At 41.6% G+C, this 19,834-nt stretch overlaps 1 protein-coding gene across 2 annotated transcripts in view; it reads left to right on the plus strand.

The window, feature by feature from the left end:
• The window catches only part of HEATR1 (HEAT repeat containing 1), a 1,780,420-nt gene that overhangs the window by 1,274,712 nt on the left and 485,874 nt on the right, over positions 1–19,834 (plus strand). For both annotated transcript variants that reach the window (XM_044059100.1, XM_044059109.1), the window contains exon 31: positions 10,092–10,221. In XM_044059100.1, the coding sequence (XP_043915035.1) occupies positions 10,092–10,221 (130 nt within the window). The remainder of the gene's footprint in view (positions 1–10,091; positions 10,222–19,834) is intronic.

Raw genomic sequence — 19,834 nt, forward strand, 5'->3', positions numbered from 1 at the left:
GGATTTGGACTATTGAAGGATACATTATTGAAATGTCTTTAATTTGTAAAATAGATGCATGTTACCATATCAGCTGATCTAAGAGAGAGAGGGTCCTCCTTGGTGATTTAAGAATAGCATCCTTCTAGCCTCTTGGAATGGGCAACTTTTCCATCATCCTCCTCTGTTTAATTTCCCCAAGTCTTTTGGGTTCTAATACCATGACAGGATTGGAACTCATTCCTAAGTCAACATATGATTAAAGTTCGTGAATTTAGCATTTGTTTCAGTCTTTGGTGTTAGTCAGAAGTGCTCTTCACAGCACAAGTGATATGCCCAGAAATGAATCCTCCTGCAATTTATGCAGAGTTGCATGTATCTGTGGCATATCAGAATATGACTGTAAGTTCTTTTTATGAGACCTGTTGCTCCTACTACTATTGAAACTGTCTGGGTATACTTCTATATTGCTTCTGCCAACAAGTGGTGGTATTTTATGACTTTGTGTGTCTCTGTACATAAGACACTATAATCACTGGGTGTAGCAATTTAAATGATCAATTCTACTTTTGTCTTCTTTTCATGGACTACTAAATCTGGTTTTCTCACATTTGTTTCTTTGAACTGATGGTAATAGGTGATCCCATGTGATATAAAAATCATTCTCTATAATGCCTTGTGGCTCATGTTTCCAACGCTTCTCAGCTACTTAATTATTGTAATGTTTGCACAATCCATAATACAACAGTTTTGCCACATTGTTATGCCTTTCAATATACAGGCTATCTGCCATTAGTGTATCACACCCAGCAACAAGATGTGTGACTGTTTCCAGTTCTGTTTTATAGATCCTGCATTTGACTGTTTCTCCACATGTTCAATGGACTTTGTAAACCAATGTGTAAGTAGTCCACTATCCTGGGCCGCCAGTATTAACCTTTCATCTTTTTAGTGTAACTATACTACTCCTTAACCATTTCTGTGTCAGATCCTGATTGACAGGAGTTTGTTCCAGGAGTTTTCCGTACTTGCAACTGTATTTATGCCTTTGCTACATTTCTTCTTTCTTATCTGATTCTTCACCTTATATTCTTTCTTTTGTCCTTTGCACATTCAGTTGCTGCCTGATTTTTGTCTACTTCTGGTTTAATTTTCGTTCCCACTTGACACCGATATGCTTCTGTTAAACTAAATGGAGAAGCCATCTTAGACTTGTTCTCCTTGTGTTTTAAAACTTTCACTATGTATGTATCTGCTGAGATTGATAGGTGTGTGTGTGTCTCAGAGATCAATTTTGAGGAGGCCTATACCTCCTCTAGAAGGAGAAATATATAATCTTTGTATACACTGATTTTTATATATAATTTGATAAGCATGAAGTATTTTTTCCTGTCCAATTGATCCAATACCTTTGGGACCAGCCAGTCAGGAAGAGCAAATCATTTTATAGCTTGAACTTGTCTCCCAGATGTCAAGGCTATTTTCAGTATTAATTTTTGGCTTCTAAAATATTCCTTACTGAGATTTGTTCACATTTTTTCATGTTTTACTGTCGATCCTTCATGAGTTCCCAAATGTTTATACACTCCTTCCTGCTCAAGTTCCTTTGTATCACATTCCTGTCCAGACTGCTGTTTTCTTGGTGCTGCAGCTTTCCCTCGTTTAAATGTTTTTGCACATTTATCAGGACAAAATGTATTCTATCATCTGAAAAAGTTTTGACCACTTGCAGTTGTGCTTTCAGCTCTTCATTTTATGAACTATACAGTTTTAAGTCATCCACAAAAAGAAGACGAGAGGTCCTTACACTTAGCTGCTTACTGAGAGAGAAATTGCAACCATGACCTAATCTGTTACGTAGACAGCTTAATGGGTCAAGGGCAAGATAAAAGAACAGTAGCGACAGTCACCCTGGAATATATTCCTTTGAATTTTTATCTCTGGAATAATACTTTGCAACTAAGCCATGATAAAGGACAAAGTGGTTTGCCACTGTTTCATGGTCACTGTAATGTAATTGATCTATGTAGGGTGTATCTAATAGTTTTGTAAGCATACCTTTATCTATGAATGTGGGATGTTGTCAAATGCTTTTTTGTAATCTATCCATGCCATACTTAGATTCTTCTGCTGTTTGCAATTCTCCATTATGACTATAACAATTGATCATTTGTTACCTTTCTGTTCTATTACCGTGATTTGAGTTTTCTTCTAAATAACTATAAACCGCGCCAGCATCAGTTCCAGTATATAGTTTTTCCATCGTCTGAAGGCAATATGTCTTTCCATATCACTGTTGCAGTATTCATCACTTGTGGGATCTCCTGCCAAGGATAGCTCACCTTTTGGCGGGTATGCCAAATCCTTTATTACCTAGGAAGATTTGTACATCAGACATATGCTCCCCACACAAGCGTGGGGTGTAAAAGTGATGCACATATGTTCCCAACTCAGAACTTCTGAGTGCTGTTGTTATATGTCAGTCTGAACACCATTCATTTTTCTAGTTATATCGAACCTTCATCTTTTCAAATATGTACCCCATTTGAGTTGTTCTTTCTTTTTCTTACATTGTTCAGTAGGTTACATGTCATCCAAGAAAGGGAGATGTCCATGTGGGAGGCAAAGTCCCCGTAAAGACCACCACAATAGCTGCCTGTTTTATTTAGGTGTGTCTCACGATCACACTCTTGTGTTCCATCTGTAAGACTTTTGTACTTAAGTCTTTGCATGGCTGCCTTTCTTCACTGTCCAGTTACCTCAAGAACCAACGTCTCAATGTTTTGGCCCAAGGTGTCATGGGAGAATTCACTCACTTCAAGGTACAGCTGCCACTGAAGAAGAAGGTAAAGAAGTCTAAGCCTGAGTCTGTTGCTATCTAATCTCCACCAGATGTCTGTCTTGAGGTGAGTGAGAAAACAGAGGATAGTCCAGCATTGCCATCAGTTTGTTCCGCCGCGAACTTCTTGGAGGCCAGTGCAGAATCTGCTTCTTGCACATACTTGGAGGCCTTGCAAACGTTTGCTGCAGACGTTTAGGGAACCGTGGCTGGTTATTTCCAAGGGACTTAAAGGAATTCCTCATATCCTTGTTAGGGAAGAGGTGCCAGGTACCTTAATTGAATCCAGACAGGGATCCAACACTCCATTTGTCAGAACAAACTTTCCAATTGAAGAAAAGGCAGGAAACTAAGCATGTGATGCCAGCTCCAAGGGATCCACAGAGGGAATGGCAGGAGTTTCCTCAAGTCTTGTTCATTGCCTTGATATCATTGAAGCCTTCTCAGAGGGTTTTGGTTCCTGACCTCCTTGTTCTCTGCCCCTAAGACAGACTAGGATTCCGATTCTGAGGCTGGCTCCTTAGCTTATTCCTTTCAGTTGCCTTCACCTTTAGACTTTGGGTCTGAGGAGAAGTAATCTGTTAGTCCAGATTCTCCTTTGGAGGAGCTTTTCTTCGGGCACATGGTTCTGTATATGATGGAGCATTTCAAATGAGATTGCTCCCAAGTTTTAAATGTCCAGTAAAAATATTATGAGTTGTTACAGAAGGACTATCCTAAACTTTCTGCTGTCCCCCTATGTTGGCTGCTCTGTTGGATACCTTCTCTGCTGCTTCCCTGACACCGGACTCTCAAATCTCCAGCTCTTAAGAAACCTGATAGATTTTATAAGGTGCCAGATGCCTGCAAGTTCTTATACAAATGCCCATCCTCTGATCCTGCTGTGATTACTGTATCTACTGGTAAGCCTTCTAGGCTGTTGCCTTCTTCCAAGCTTCTTGCTTTAGATAAGGACAATAAAGCTGTGGAAAGGATTGGTAAGAAGATATGCACTTCAGTTACTTTAGCCTTTAGGGCCATCAGTTTCCAGACTCATAAGACAAGGTACACTGTTTCTTTTTCCCAGACTGGGAAGATTTTCTGATATGGCTCATTCTGAGGGTAAAACCTCGGCTCTCTCCTTGCTCAGTTCCACTTCTCAGGTTGCCTGTCACTGTCAAATGCAGTTATGATGCAGCAGATGCATCCTTTAGGGCTTCTAACTCTGGCTTCATAATGAGGCGCTAATCTTGGCTTTGCCTTCAAGCTTTGCCAGATGATATCAAAGCATAATTTCTGGATGCTCCCTTTGGTTAAACAGAAGTTGTTTGGTACTGCTGTGGCTGAGCTTTTCAAGACCTTACAGAATCGGGGTAAGGTCATGAAAGATTTGAAGGAGATTTTTGTCTCCCCTATTTCTGTGCTTCAGAAAAAATGATCGTAGTAAGATTGATTTTTTGCATAGATTGCCTGGACAGTCATCCAGAGTTTAAGAAGGCTTTTAGGTGTATTTTTTCTGATGAGCGTACTCAAATGCCCAGGCTCCATAATTAGTAGTTTCCTGACAAATCTGCAGCCATCTGACTGACTGCCCTCCAATTCTCTCAGCCAGGTCCTCCTGTCCGTCTGGCTTTCTATCTCTCTCTCCCAGTTTGGCAGTTGATTACCACAGACACCTGGATTCTCTCCATTACCCTGCAAGGTTATTTCATGACCTGGAAAATGCTTCTCCAGTATTCTTCATCCCCCTGCAGAAAAGCTTCCTCATTTTCCAGGGGTATGGCAGGGTCTGCTGGACCCAGGGTACCATCCAGCTGGTTCCTTAGACTGAGAGGGGTTTGGGATTTTATTCCCAGATGTTTCTGGTCCCCAGGAAAGAGGGGACTTGGAGACCTATCCTTTCAGAACACCTTTTTCATAGTGCCATTATTCCAAATGCTCTCTCTTCAGACTCTTGTTTCCTCTGTTGCTCCCCAAGGCCTTTCTGTTTAACTTGGGTCTGAAGGATGCCTACCTTCATATTCCTGTCCACTTTCTATTTAGGAAATATTTGTGTTTCTCTGTTTCTTCCTCTCATTTTCAGTTCTCTGCTTTATCCTTTGGGCTTTCAGTTGTTATGGGGTTGTTCATCAAATGTCTAGCCCCTTTAGTCACCTTTTGCAGGCTTTAGGGCATTCAGATATTTCCTTATCTTGACAACCTCTTGCTTCAGGCCTCATCCCATTCCAAGGTGGTGCAGGGCCTTCATTTTCCATCCCATTCCAAGGTGGTGCAGGACCTTCATTTTACCCAGCTTCTGTTTTACAGCCTAGGTTTCACTGTCAACCTTCAGAAGTCAATGTTGACCCCCTTTCAGAATCATGTTTTCCTAGGTTGCAGGTTCCAGACTGATCCAATGCTGGCATCTCTTCCTACCGCAGAGGTTTTGTCCTTCACAGATTTTCTGTCTTTCCCCTTCCCCTGTCCTCTTTTCCAGCCAGGGAGTTCCTCAGAGCTGTGGAATTCATGTCCTCTACCATCCCCATGTTTCCCTGGGCCAGGCTTCATATGAGAAAGTTTCAGTGGTACCTAAAATCAGTGTGGCTTTAACACCTCCACCCGCTGGGCCATCTAGTTTCTCTGCTCCTTTGTCTCAAACTGGAATTTCCCTGGTGAATTCAGCAGCTATCTGTCAATCCTGGTGTTCATTTCCACCCTCCTCAGCCATCTCGGGAACTCTTCACAGACTCATTAGAGAATTGGTTTCCTCGGCAGAGGGCAAATTATGTCAACATCAAGGAAATGCGGGCTCTCATTCTGGCCCTTCATGCTTTCCATGTGCTGTGGGTTCCAGGTCCCTTGAAGTTGTATACGAACAACACCACAGTCATGTGGTATATCAATAAGCAAGGGGGCACAGGATCTTATCTTCTTTGCAGGTTAACCCTTCAAGCATCAATCTTCAGATCACCCTACAGGCAGTTTGTATCCCTTTAGGGCACAATTTTTTGTCATATTTTTTTGGCAGGTCCAGGACACAGCCTCACAAATGGATGCTTCACAGGAATGTGATTTTGGACTTCGTTCATCGGTAGGGTATTTGTCAAGTAGAGAAGAGTCCCGAGCCCTTTGGCTTGGAAAGTGGATCCCATGTGTTTTTCTTGGAAGGGAATGTTCTTGTATGCCCTCCCCTTCTTCCAAGGGTCCTTCACAAAAGGACAAAGGAACACTGTTTCACCCTCATCTGTCCATTCAACTGACGCTTTGGGTGATACGGTTTTGATTCCTTTCTGACATCAGTTTTCTGAGGACATGGTCAGGGTTTTGCAGGAGGCCAGGAAACCCAATACCAGAAGATCATATATGTCCAAATAGAAAAGATTTTCTGTTTGGTGTCTTAAACATCACCAGGACCCCTTTTCAGTGGGGATCCCCTTGGCTCTTTCCTACCGGTGTGAGCTACTGCATGCTGGCCTGATGTATTCTTCTTCAGTTAAAGTCCACTTGTCAGCCATTTCTGCCTGTCTGCCACTTACCTATCCTTTGGCCTGCACGTTCGAGGTCGGGCAGTTTCTTAAAGGTGTCCTTCATATTAGACTCCCAAGAAAGCCCATTCCTCCTTCTAGGGATCTTAATTTTGTCCTTGGAAAAACGGACTTGAGCTCATCTTGAGCCTGCTACTACTTCTTCCTTGCAGCATTGCACCTGGACGACTATTTTATTGGTTGGCTGAACCTATGCCAGAAGGGTATCTGAACTCCAGGCCTTGATGGGGGTCCCTTCTTTTTTAGTTTTTCATAGCGATAGTCTCTCTCTACATACATATGAATCCTTCCTTTATACCCAAGGTGGGTAATGAGCTGTCCCTTAATCAGTTTATCCAGCTTCCTTTTTTTTCCCTTCTCCACAGTTGGTTAGTGAGAAGGCTCTTCATACTTTAGATTTGCATAGACAGCTCAGATATTATTTACACAAAACAAAGGCTTTCTTAAATCTGATCAGCTGTGTTTCTTTTCATATCAGGACATTGGGTTTGGGTGTTTCTAAGTAAACCAGATCTCCTTCTAGATTTCCAGGACCATTTGTTTTTGTTATCTTTTCATGGCAAGCAATTGTCAGCTTCTGTGAGGGCTCACTTTACTAGAGCACTCCCAGAGGTGTTGAATAATGCAGCAGTGATATGGAAGGACATATTGCAGTTGTGCAAAATCTTACCATAATGGTAGATGTCCTTTTCACTGTTGCAGTGTTCACTCCTCCTTTCCTACCGTCCTCTTTCTCTTCCTTTTGCATGAGTGGGGTATGTTCATGCTGACTGAGAGGTTCCTTTCCTTTTCTTCATTTTTTTCTGGATGTACATGTTTTCCTTTCCATTGGAGGGTCCTAGTTCTCCTGGGACACTTCATACATCACCTTTAAACCCTACACTTTCGGGGGGAGCATATGTCTGACATATGATGCTCCCTAGGTAATAATGGCTTTAGTATACTGGCCGGACATTGGGCTCTCATTGGCAGGAGATCCAAGAGATGTTGAATACTGCAACAGTGAAAAGGATGACACATACTGTTGTTTTAAGATTTTACACAACTGTACTTTATTGGTCTGTGGTTTTTAGGATTGCAGGTTCATTCTTAAGGAGAGGAGTATCATTTTCCGTGTTAACCAGGCTTTTGTGTGTTCAAGATGTGCATATTGTTAGCTGTTACTCAGGGCTAAATCTTCGTGTAAAGATGTTAATACTTTTAGCCAGAAGTTAGCTAATGCATCTTGGCCTGGAGTTTTCCATTTAGGTGCTTTTCTTAATTTAGTTTCAATTTCTCTGGCTATTACTTCATCCCATTTCATATCCTGTGTTTTTGAACTTCTTGTTAAATGGATAGAAGTACAAGAAACAGTATCTTTATGTTCCACAGGGTCTTTATAGATATTGCCCTAAAATGTGTCTATTTCGTCTTTTTTTGGTGGTGTTTCTGTTTTGCTTTGTTACCCAATTCTCTATAAAAATTTTTGGGTCATCAATGAAGTGCTTATTTTGTGCTTTTCCTTTATATTGATCTGCATATCTTCTAAGTTTTTCTGCCTGTACTGCTATCTTTAGTTTATTATTTATAGCAGTGTACGATAGATCCTGGTCTGTTCTGCTTTTATCTTGTCTATCTTTCCAAGTATTTTTGTTGGATGTGTTCCCTCTTCTGTACTCTTCTAACAGTGACACTTCTTGCCTTAGTTGCTTTATAGTTTTCTGTATTTGATACTTCCATGATGGCATTTGATTTCTTCCTTTCCCTTATTGTCCTGTGTTTTTGTGGTAAGACTTTGTGTTATTAATTTAGCTGCACAGTAATATACTATTTTCTTCTGTTATATCACATGAATGTCTGTTAATAGTCTTGATTATAGTGTTCATTTGTTTTATTAGACTTCTAACATTTTGGGTCTTACTGACTTTCTGTAATCTATTTCTTTCATTGATCTTACTATGTTTGTCAATCTCTATTAGGTCAAGCAACTCTGCCCTTAGATCATTTTCTTCTAAACCAAAGGTACGTTCTTTGTTTCCTGTGGGCATTCTACAGAAAGTTCCAGAACCTCTTCCTGCAACATATTCTCTTCAGTTGCATACTACATCATCCATTGCTCTTTCATATTGGAACCCACTGGTATTTCATTCCACAACATTGACTATGTCAGAGTTGCCACTCTTTCCTGCTCCTTCCCTTGTGTGCAACTCCAAATGAACTTTTGTATTGGCTTCCTGCTGAAGGCTCCAGAGTATCTTTGTGTGGCAACTGATCAGATACGTCCCATTCTACCTGCTTCTTCTTAATTTGGGGACTTATTTTTCCATCATATTGTGATGTTACCAGAGATGGATTTTCTATACTAAATCCTTCACTTCAAAGGTAATCCATAACTTCAGTTTCTGTATGTTAGCTATTAACTTTTCCATTACTAATCCTCTTTTCTACGTTCCCCTTTTCCTTATTTTTATATTCTGAAATTTTCCAAATCTGGATGCTTTTGCGTGTATTTTTCTTCAGTCATCTTTGGTGCTGCATTTTTGTATTGAATAGTTTTGCTTTTTCCTTTGCATAAATATCACACCATATTCAATTTTATTTTCTTTCCCATGTCCATATTTCTTCTTCAGATGTCTTCCACTCCACCTGTTTCTCCTTATTTTGGGGACTCATTGTTCCATCATGCTGTGACATAACCTGAGTAACATTTTACACCAAATCCTTCATTTCACAAGTAAATCCATAACTTCAGCTTCTATTTTGTTAATCTTTGTTCCACATTCCCCCTTTGCGATCTTATTTTTTGTATTGTGAAATTTTCCATATCTGGGTGGCTTTGCCTATATTGCTCTTCAGATATCCTTGGAGCTGCTTTTTTGTATTGATTAGTTTAGCTTTCTCCTTTGCGTAAATATTGTACCATAACAGATCTCTCTCTCTCTCATTTCCCATCTCCATGTTTCTTTTTATACCTTTCAAAAATCTGAGTTTTGTTCTTTATATTTTTGTACTTCATCAGTCCTTTTTTCAAATGGCCCAAAGTTTCTTGGCCTATATGATGTTTCTCATGGATCTGTTAATGAACACAAATTTGCATTTGAAGCCTTTGACAGTTTTTCTTCTGCAGGTATTTTTCTTTCCTCTAATTTCTCAGAATTTTGAATGTCTTCTGTCTGGAAATTCTGGTGGTATTATATAATAGTAACAGCACATAATTTCTTTCTTATCCTTAGTAGTCCTCTGTCATCGTTATGGCTTCCATTTCAGAGTTAATGTTTTGACAAATCTGCATTGCTTCTGGACTTGCAGGAAGGGGCTTGCCGCTGATTTGGTGGACAAAGTGGCAAGCTCAGGGGACACTTGTACTTACCTATAGTGAATTATATCATGACAAGCATTCCTGTGGGATTACAGATTCCTCCAGATGTATACTTTTCCAAATCTTTTCTCAAATTTTGATTGGCAGAAGGTGAACCAACAGCCAGGTACCCATCCTTTCACAAGTAGTCGACTGTGGTAAGAATATATTTTTCTCAGTGGTTTAGTCTATATACTGTAAAAGCATATATGGTCACAAGATAACACATTTGTGTATTTAACAGCAGACTTCTTGATGCATTTGTGAATAGGTAGTGCTGTTTAGTGAGAGAAGTGTTTCATATTGCAGCTGTTGACCATGTATTTTTCAAAAGGTTATATAGTGTTTTGGGAAATTTTAATTTCTGTTATTGCACTGAACTTAAATTTGGTTGTTCTTGCCTGGCTTTCATGTGTATGTTGTTTTAATACAGGAGTCTGTACTGGAACGTGATACGGAGTTCTGGATTTCGGTTTCTTGCGAGTTTGATGTCCAGGATCAAATCCAGAGTTTGGTGAAGATTCTGCAGTATCTCATGGCTCTACCAGTCAGCAAAGATGAAGGTAATGAGTGTGTGAAGTGATTTCCTGTATTTTAACTCGTAATTCTTAAAATGTTGACTGTTCGCTTACTTCAATTTTCTTCTGGTGGAACAGTGGTTAGCACTACTGTCTCACAGCTCTTGGTTTTCCATATTTGATTCTTGTCCAGGAGCACTTTATATGCAGAATCTGCTCATTTTGCTTGTGTTCACATAGGCTTTTGCCTTTTGTTCTTGTTTCCTGTCACAAGCTAAAAGCATGTCATAGGTAACTGGCCATAGGTGTATGGATGACATGAGTGGAGGGATGCATCCTAACACGGAGTTGGTGCTCCATTCACATTTTCACTATTTTGGGCTCATTGAGTGCCACAATAGGGTTAATTTCCCCAAGACCCTGAAATGGCTTAAGCTAGTTTATTAGAGTGTGAATTTTCTTCTTGAGGTGAATGATCCTCTCTGAGTTTTTTTTTTTTTTTTTTTACCAATTGGACTGCATTTTTGTAACTATTTCTATGTTAATGTTAAACCCAGGGAAAAGTATTTAATAATAGAGGCTGTTAACAGTCTTGGAAAAATGCAGGTGTTGCTCATTTTGTGTTATGTAAACAGAAAAAATAAGCTATGAATGCGTATTTTGCATGGAAAGTAAAGGTTAAAATTGGCATTTCAGCTAGAAATTTTCTTCAGAGAGAGCATGAAAGATGTGAAGTTTTTATTTGGTCTTCAGCCTATGGGACATGGATCCAGGATGGATCCGACTCGGCTGCAATTTCTCCAGCATCGGATCAGAGCTCCAAGCTCCTCCCCTACCTATAATACCCCAGACTCCTCCTGCCTCTCAGATCTCATTTGCTACATTCATAGTAAGCATCGTGGTCCACTGCTCTAGGCTTTTTTTGGCTAAATGATTGTATTTCTAAATCTATTTTTCACCTTTCTCTCATCTTTTCTATACCCCTACCTTTCTCGTGCTCAGGCATCTTTTCTATCCTTCTCGTGCTCAGGCGTCTGTTTATAAAAAAAAAAAAAAAAAAAGTTTTCCTGTTTTTCTCTCTCTCTGTCCTGTCCTTAGTGTGTGTGTGTCTGTGTGTGAGACTGCTGGTGGGTTTTTTTCTCTCTGCTACTATGGCAGAGTAACCCAAACCAGGGTTTAGGAAGTGCACAAAGTGTGGCCATAAGCTTTCCCCCACAGATGGACATGCTGTGCGTTGTGTGCTTAGGGGTCTCGCACCTCGATTCCTCCTGCTCGATCTGCACAGGGTTCAATCCCCCGATCATTGATAGGAGGAATAAGCTGATACTTAAGGTCCTCCTTCCACCTCCTACTGTGGAGACCCAAGCTTCCTCTTCCATCACTTCTGCTACTGCCTATGTTCCCGCTTCTGGGACTAAACCTCCCACCAAGAGGACCGGAGATGGGGAGAAGCGCAAGCACCGGGTTAGGCCGAGGAAGTGGTCCCCTAATCACTCCTCCTCGGCCGAGCCACGGGCGAAATCTCACCTGCGTCTTAGCTTGAGTTTTCGTTAGAGCTGGAGGTGTCCTGGAGCTGTTCCCTGGTGTCAGCTTCACCTCACCGCCTGTCTAGGCCGGTGTTGGCCTTTTCTGCTAGATCCACCCACAGCCACTCAGAAGCCGAGGTGGACAAGATGCGGAGATTCATCCGCATGCAAATACAGATGGGAGTCTTGCCTGCCCCCTCCCTCTCCGGGGCTGGGAGCATGCGGTCTGTCTTCATCCCGATCACTCCTCTGTTCTGACCCCTGGTTTTGGAGTCCTTGAGTCTGAGAGCCCTTGGTGTTGAAGGGTCTGCGCTGACAGTACCTGGTAGCTCGACGCCGATCATTGCCTTGAGCAGGTTAGCTCTGATGAGCTCTGAGCCATCTGGCTTTTGGAGCCGTAGCCTCCGCTCCATATCTGAAGGGGATGAACTCTGAGCCAGGCCTTCCACTCAGAGTCTCAGCGCCTGGAGGTTTGGCTCAGGCTCCCCCACTGATCCAGAAGATTATGGACCCGATCGTAGATCCAGCACCAGGGGTTCGTTCTCCTTCTGCCTTCGATGTAGTGGAGAGGGTTCTCTCGATCCCATCGAGCACCTTGATAGTCTGTCCTGGCTCCCTCTGTGCCTTGCCCGGATTCCACCATCCTGCCCCCTCAGGAACAGCCTGCTGCCTCTCTGCCACAGGGAGTTCCTCCACAGCAACAGCTGGATGCTTTCAAGTTCTCCCCAGAGACCCCCCCCCCCAAGGAGGTTCCTCGAAAACATGTGTGTAAAAGGAGACACTTTGACTCCCTGCTGGAGTCACTCATGGAGGACACCAACTTGGAGGAAGGGGGGAGTCTGCCAAAAACCCAGCCCTGATGAGTTGGTGTTCTTGAGGCATTTGGCACAGGACCCTCTACATCCTGGGTGTCCCCTCCTATGGATCTTTATTGCATCTCGGATGTGGAAGGAGCCTAACATGGTGGAGCCAATCCCCATATGCCCCGAGATCCTCAGTGCCCCTTCTAATCAACCTCACTGGTCTAAGGGATCCCCTATTGATGCCATGGTGGTGGCAGCAGCCACCATGAAGGAGCTATTGCAGGAGTACTCCACGGACCAGCCACTGGACCGAGAGTCTAGGACCATGGACCGTTTTGGGAAGCGGGTTTAAGCTTCAGCAACATTCTCTGTACGTGCGCTTAACTACATGGCACATGTCATCCGGCTTCAGAGAGACCTGGTCAAGGAGATGGCTGTATCTGCCCCAGGGTCCATGTCAGCGGAGGAAAAGAAGATTTTCCCGTCCCAGATGGCCACCCTCACCTCCATCTCCAGTACCTCTATGCAGCTCCTATCTCACACGACTGAAGGCGCTACAAGAGTGGCCGGAGCAGGCGTTGCCATCAGGTGTCACACCTGGCTCTGACTTTGTAACTTTTCAGAGCCCTTCAAGGCATCTTTTATGAATGCCATGTACGATGGTTCCACTCTTTTTGGAAAGACTGTACGTGACACTTTAGTCCACAGTGAGAAGGACGGGAAGACCTTGTCTGCTGTCGGAATCCACTTCTCAGCACCTCAGCGAACATTTTCAAGGAATCAACGAGGGGAGAAGATGTGGTTCCGGAAGTCTCAGGGTTATTCTCAGGATGCTCAGGACTCTTCTTCCCCCAAAGGCAGAGGGGGATTTAACAGATGCCACCCTCGTGGCAGAGGGGATCTGAGGAACCACTGGTCTTGGGATTCCTTCCTGGACAGGCCCACGCAGCAGCCCTGAAGGGTTTGCCCAGCTGCTCATCTCTGGAGGCAGTTCGGGGGTCGACTCTCTCTTCATCCTATCAGCCTCGGAGTCTATAACAGGTGATCATTGGATGTTGCTAATCATATCCAGAGGATATTTAGTCCCCTTCACTCAAACACCTACCAGACATCCCATCCGCGCAAAGGGAGGATGCAGCACTGGAACTTTATAAGCTGCTCAAAATACAAGTCATCCAGCCCAGCCCCCCAGTCCACCCCAGATTAGGCATCTATTCCAGGTTCTTTTTAGTGCCAAAGAAAACTGGGAACTTGAGACCAGTTCTGGATCTCTCAACCCTGATCTTGTCCATTGCCAAGATGAAATTCCAGATGGTCACACTCCAGTTTATCCTACCCTTCCGGCAGGAGAATGACTGGATGTGCTCAGTAGACCTTCAAGATGCGTACTATCACATCAAAATGGAAAGACACTCTTGGAGGTTTCTCCACTTCCAGCTGGGGACCAGTCATTACCAGTTCAGAGCGCTACCCTTTGGTCTCACCACAGCCCCCAGGGTGTTCACCAAAGTGATGGTGTTGGTAACAGCTCACCTGCGGCTGTAGGGCTTCCAGGTCTTCCTCTACCTGGATGATTGTCTCCTTTCCCCTTCTTCCAGGCATTGATTCTGCCAAGCCAGCGATGTCTTTATCCAGACTGCCCACCAGTTGTGCATCACCATAAAGTTCAACAAATCCCTGTTAAAACTAGTTCAAGTTCTGGATTTCATTGGAGCCCAGTTAGATACCATTCAGACCAAGGTTTTTCTGACACCAGACAGAGTTCAGTCCCTCAAACATCATGTCTTGTGCCTCCTTCAATCTCAACCTCCCCAGCAGAATTTGTCTTAGTCGTTTGGGTCCATGGCAGCCGCAATCACCCTCGTACCCACAGTTTGGTTACACATGAGGGTGATCCAATGGACTCTAGCAGTCCAGTGGTCATTTTCTAGCTCTGCCATTGTCCCATCCTGTTCGTTTATCTTGAGCCTGCAGGGATTCTCTTCTCTAGTGAATTCAGTCCCAGGACCTTCTTTGCAGTCGTCCATTTATTCTTCCCTCCCCACTGCCCACTGTGACCACGGACGCCTCCCTACTCAGATGGGGGCATTGCTTGGGAAGGCACGTGGTCTTCCCTGAAGACCCAGTTGCATATCAGCATCCTAGAGATGAGGGCGGTGCTATTCGCGTTGCAAGCTCTTCATGCACATCTTCCCCTAGGGGCGATTGTCATCTACACAGACAACATTTTGATAGTCCGGTTCATCAGCAAACAGGGCAGAACTGGGTCTTACCCCCCCCTTTGCCGCAAAGCCATGAGATTGTAGGAGTGGGCAATCTCTAACGGACGTTTTCTGATGGCAATGCACATTCCGGGGAGGTCCAACATTCTAGTGGGCAAACTCAGCAGGTCTATCCTGATGCCTTACGAATGGAGTCCGAATCCTTCAGTAGTGAAACAGAGCTTTCTGAATTGGGGTCAGCCTTGCTGCAATCTCTTCACCTCTCCTTCCAATGCGAAGTGCAATGAGTTCTTCGTTCTGAACCCCCCCCTCCGGGGGAAATGCACAGAAACGCTGTGGTTCATGCTTGGCCCTCCAGTCTTCTCTGTACTTAACTTCCACTTCCCCTGATTCCAAAGCTCATTCAGAAAGCGCAATGACTGAGGAGTTCAGTCATCCTCATTGCCCCCTTCTGGCCTCGCCAAGTATGGTTCCCTTCTCTGTGGTCTCTAGTGTGTCCTCCCTGGACATTGGATCCAGTTCCAGATCTGATTTCACATCCCTCAGGGATTCCACTTCCAGATCTGGCCAGTCTGAAGCTCACTGCATGACTGCTCCATTTCCCATGATAGTTAGGACTCCCTGACTATCTTCTCCGGTTAAGGTTTTGGTAGCAGCTCATAAATCTTCCAGTAGGAAGGTTTATTCGAGTAAATGGAAACGTTTCTCGATTTGGGTATCATCTCGATGTGATTTGGATTCCTTCACTGCCCCGGTTCCTGTTATCTTAGAGTTTCTGGCAGGTATTTTTCAACAGCGTTGCAGCTTTTCTGCGGTTAAAGTTCAGCTGGCGACTATATTTAACTTTCAGATAGGTGATAATTCTGCTTCTCTGGCCTCTTCTAATCTCTGTAAAGGTTTTCTGAAGGGTACTTTTCTTATTAGGCCACTAGTCAAAGACCCTATACCTCCTTGGGACTTACATTGGTCCTTCAAGCCTTGGTTTTCTTCCTTCCTTAGAACCTGCTGCTTCAGTGGATCTGCAGTTCTGTCTTGGAAGACAGCCTTTCTGATTGCCATTACTTCAGCTAAAAGAGTGTCGGAGCTTCAAGCCTTATAAATTAAGCCTCCTTACATGGTCTTCCATAAATACAGGGTATCTTTGCGCACTAATCCTTCTTTTCTTTTGAAAGTGGCATCAAAATCAAACATTAATCAGTTTATCATTCTCCTGGTTTTCTTTCTGAATTTTCAGAATAAGGGAGAATATAAATTGCACCTGCTGGATGTTCATGGACAATTACATTTTTACTTAGACAGAATAAGCTCTTTTGCAAGTCTGATCAACTTTTTGTTTCCTACTCTAAACCCTTTTTAGGGAAGCCTGTATCGAAGGTTACCATTGCTCATTGGATCTCTTAGTGTATACTCTTGGCGTATTTGACCAAAGGATCGTCTCCGCCAAGCAAGTTAAAGTGCATTTTACTAGGTATATGGCTACTTCATCTGCCTTTTGCTCCAGAGTTTCCTTGAATGACACTTGCTTTGTGGCTACCTGAGCATCTTCACATACTTTCATTTCCCATTACAAGTTGGATCTTCTCTTCAGAAGCAGGGCATCCTTTGGCTCCACTGTGCTATGGAATAGTCTTCCATGAGGGCCTTCCAGCTTTTTAGTAGCTGGCGACTTTGCCCAACAGGTTTAAGACCAAATGAAAACAACAACTTCAGATAAAGAAGTTATGTACTCACCATAACGTTCCATCTTAGTTGTTGCTTTTCAGTTGTCTTCAGCCATCTCTCCCTACTTCCCCCTGCCTTACATGGATTGTGTGGCTGTCTGGCTGGAAAAGACCTGGCCTTTGCTTTGACATAACTGGTTATTTCTTATGATATTATCCGGATTATTGTGCCAAGGGGTAAGGCATTGAGTCAGGTTGGGATGCTGTGGTGGGCAGCAAACTCGATCTGAGGGAAGGAAGGAGACAGGGGCTTTATGGCTAGGGGAGGAGCTTGGAGCTTGGATCCGATGCTGGAGAAATGCAGCCAAGTTGGATCCATCCTGGATCACTGTCCCACAGGTTGAAGACAAATGAAAAGCAACAACTCAGATGGAACGTTATGGTGAGTACATAACGTCTTTGTAAGGCCAGGTGGTAGAGATGTAAAGGAAAATGTATATAACTGTAGATGTGGGAAGCTGCAATGAAAGGTAAAAGGAGGTCAGAGGAGAGTGAAAATAATCAGTTTTGTCTTATCAAAATCAACATATATGAGTAGCCTTATCGCCCCTCCAAGTCTCCTGAGCATAGGTGTTCTTCAACCTCATTGAGTCTGCTTACACAATTTTCATCATAAGCATGGGTGTTCTCTTTCTTCAGTAAGAATTATTAATTTTCTGCAGTTGATTAGAAAGGAGATTCTGTAGACAATTTACAGAAGGGCATTTGTTCTACTGGACTAATGTGACAGAGCCTTAGAACGCTGATGCAAAAGGCAGAATGTGTTCCAGGTGTTCTGCGGGAACTATTTCTTTGGATGACCTTGGCTTGCATGTGCAATACTTTTTTAAAGCAGTACGCTGAAACTGCTCAGTATATTTCAGCGGGCCGTCTTTTAGTTAAAGATACAGAAGATATCCGTCATAGTAGTTGTTGCTTTGGTAGAATTTCTGTTACTATTACATTAGAATTTAAGCACATGGAGACATAGGTCCGTTCTGCTCGACTCCTAGAACTGTTGGACGTGCCCTTTGTCATGTTGGTATTCTCTTCAAACCAAGGATGTCATCAGGATGCTTGCTTATAAAAGGGAGAGTAGCTCGTTTTACCTTCCGTTCTTTTTAGCAACAAGAAATGTAGAGGTGCTCTGCAGGAGTCCTTTGGTTTCTTCCTGGTCTCTTCAAAGAGCAGTAAGTATCCCAAAGTTTGGGCCTTTCTCTACTTGATAATTTTATTATATGGAGTTTGCTGCTGCTGTTTGTGATTGAATATGTTTTTTTACTGTAAAATGTAACTTTAGTAAACAGTCAATCAATCTCAAAAGTGTTCATAACAGTTGTACAGATAAAACACAGAAATTGATAATTCCAGTCTCATAACCAAAATTAAAAAAATCAGGTTAATCAGTACCAATATTGTCATAAATAAATAAAGTAAGGCATTCATAGTTTAACAAACAGAACAATGAAATATTCTGAAAGGAAAAGATTTAGAGCTCCACAATGACAACATATTTTTGTTTGCTAATACAGGTATTTTGTTTACTTTATGGGTAAGAAGTAGCCTGCCAAAAATGTATCCTCTTAAATCTTATTTTTTTCAAAAACATTTTTATTTTGTTTTCATTATAAACATATGCAAATGTACATATAACAAATACAATAAAACAATAACAAAACTATTTACATTATTTACATTCATCCATGATAAACAATCATTTTATCCATGAGAAGTTATCAGTATTTGTTCAAAAGTTTTTCCAATTTTTGCCATGCTGTTTTTTATGAGTAATGTTATGAGTTCTATAACAAATGGTTTGCAGTTCTTTTTTACAAACAACTTTTGCTAAAGTAATAAAATCTTTAAACATCAAATCTTGTTTACTTTTCCAGCTCAAAGTAATAATGTTTCTGGCAATTGCAAGACTTGACCTGAGTAACTGAATCTGAGATTTAGGTATTACATTAGGTATATGAACATTGAATAGGATTAATGAGTTAGAAATATGACAGTTATCAGACCATAAAGCATTTACAAAATATCTGAAGTCTTGCCAGTATTGAACAACATTTCTACATACAATGAACATGTGAACCCAGTTGGCCTCTAGTTATTTACTTTCACTGGTTTTGAGTATAGAAACTCCTATTCATAAATTTCCATGTATACAATCTCCAATATAATGAAGAAGAGGTATCATACGTAGAATTCAGTAACAGTTTTTTGGATTCATCAGATATTTGTTCTCCATTAATCTTTACATAGTAATTCCAAAAATCTGAGTCAAACTTTAGACTGTCTTCTCTTAGTATCTTATAGATAGGTAAGATACTTAATTTTTGATTATCTCTCTTTTCAAGACACCTAATAAAAAGGTGAATCAAACTAGGTATAGATTCAGTCTCTAGGTTGATTGATACTCTCATTTTGTTTTCTATAAACTGCTGTAATGAGTGTATAAACAACCAACTGTCTTGACTATTATCAGAACTACGTAATAGAGAGTTTAGTGGTTTAATTCTCTTATTTTCAATAAACTGATGCTAGAATATCAAGTTATTTTCCTTCAATTTTTGCATTGCATTGATGTTGAAAGAATCTAGGCAATCAGGGGAGTATGTTATAGGGAATATAAGAAATATAAATTGTTTAATGTTTTAATTACAATCAATTATATTTTTAAAGTTATTAAATATTTGATTAATGCCACAAGAAGATTGATCAAACTTCTTATTGTATAAAACAAATTCATGTAAAAGCCAATGAACTCTACTTACTCCATATTGTTCCTTAAATTGATTTTCTATAGTTCTGACATCAGCTATATGAATCTTGTGTATTGTTTTCCAGCCAGGTATATAGGTAGGTGTGATCCAATGTAATTACATTAATTATAACTGATTTGGAGTAAAGATCTAAGCTAGGGAATGCTATCCCATTACTGTTCCAAGCTCTAATGTGCCATTTATATGCAATCCTAGGTTTTAAGGGGAACCATAAAAAATTAAGTCACATGGAATCTAATTTCTTAAGTAAGTTTTTGGAAGGGGGTAGTATCAGTGACTGTATATAAAACAACATTTTAGGTAAAATTATCATTTTAATTAGAGAGAGCCTATCCTCCATTGTGAAGAACATTTTATTCCATCTTTTGATTGGTTCACTAATAGTGGTTATTAAATTATTGTAGTTTAGTTTAACAGACTCTTTCCAGGTACTCTCTATACTGACACCTGAATATTCTAATACATCGTTCTCCCAATTAAACAGGTTATTCTCTCAAGTTTTTGTTGATCTTTTTGTTAATTAGTAATGTTTTGGATTTATTATGATTAAATTTAAGCCCTAAAATTCTTCCAAACTTGCTTAAGGTATTTATAACATCATGCAAAGAACCATCAATATCA

Source organism: Protopterus annectens, chromosome 1.part2 (assembly GCF_019279795.1).
Source record: "Protopterus annectens isolate FY-2018-M chromosome 1.part2, PAN1.0, whole genome shotgun sequence".
Classification (NCBI taxonomy): Eukaryota; Metazoa; Chordata; order Ceratodontiformes; family Protopteridae; genus Protopterus; species Protopterus annectens.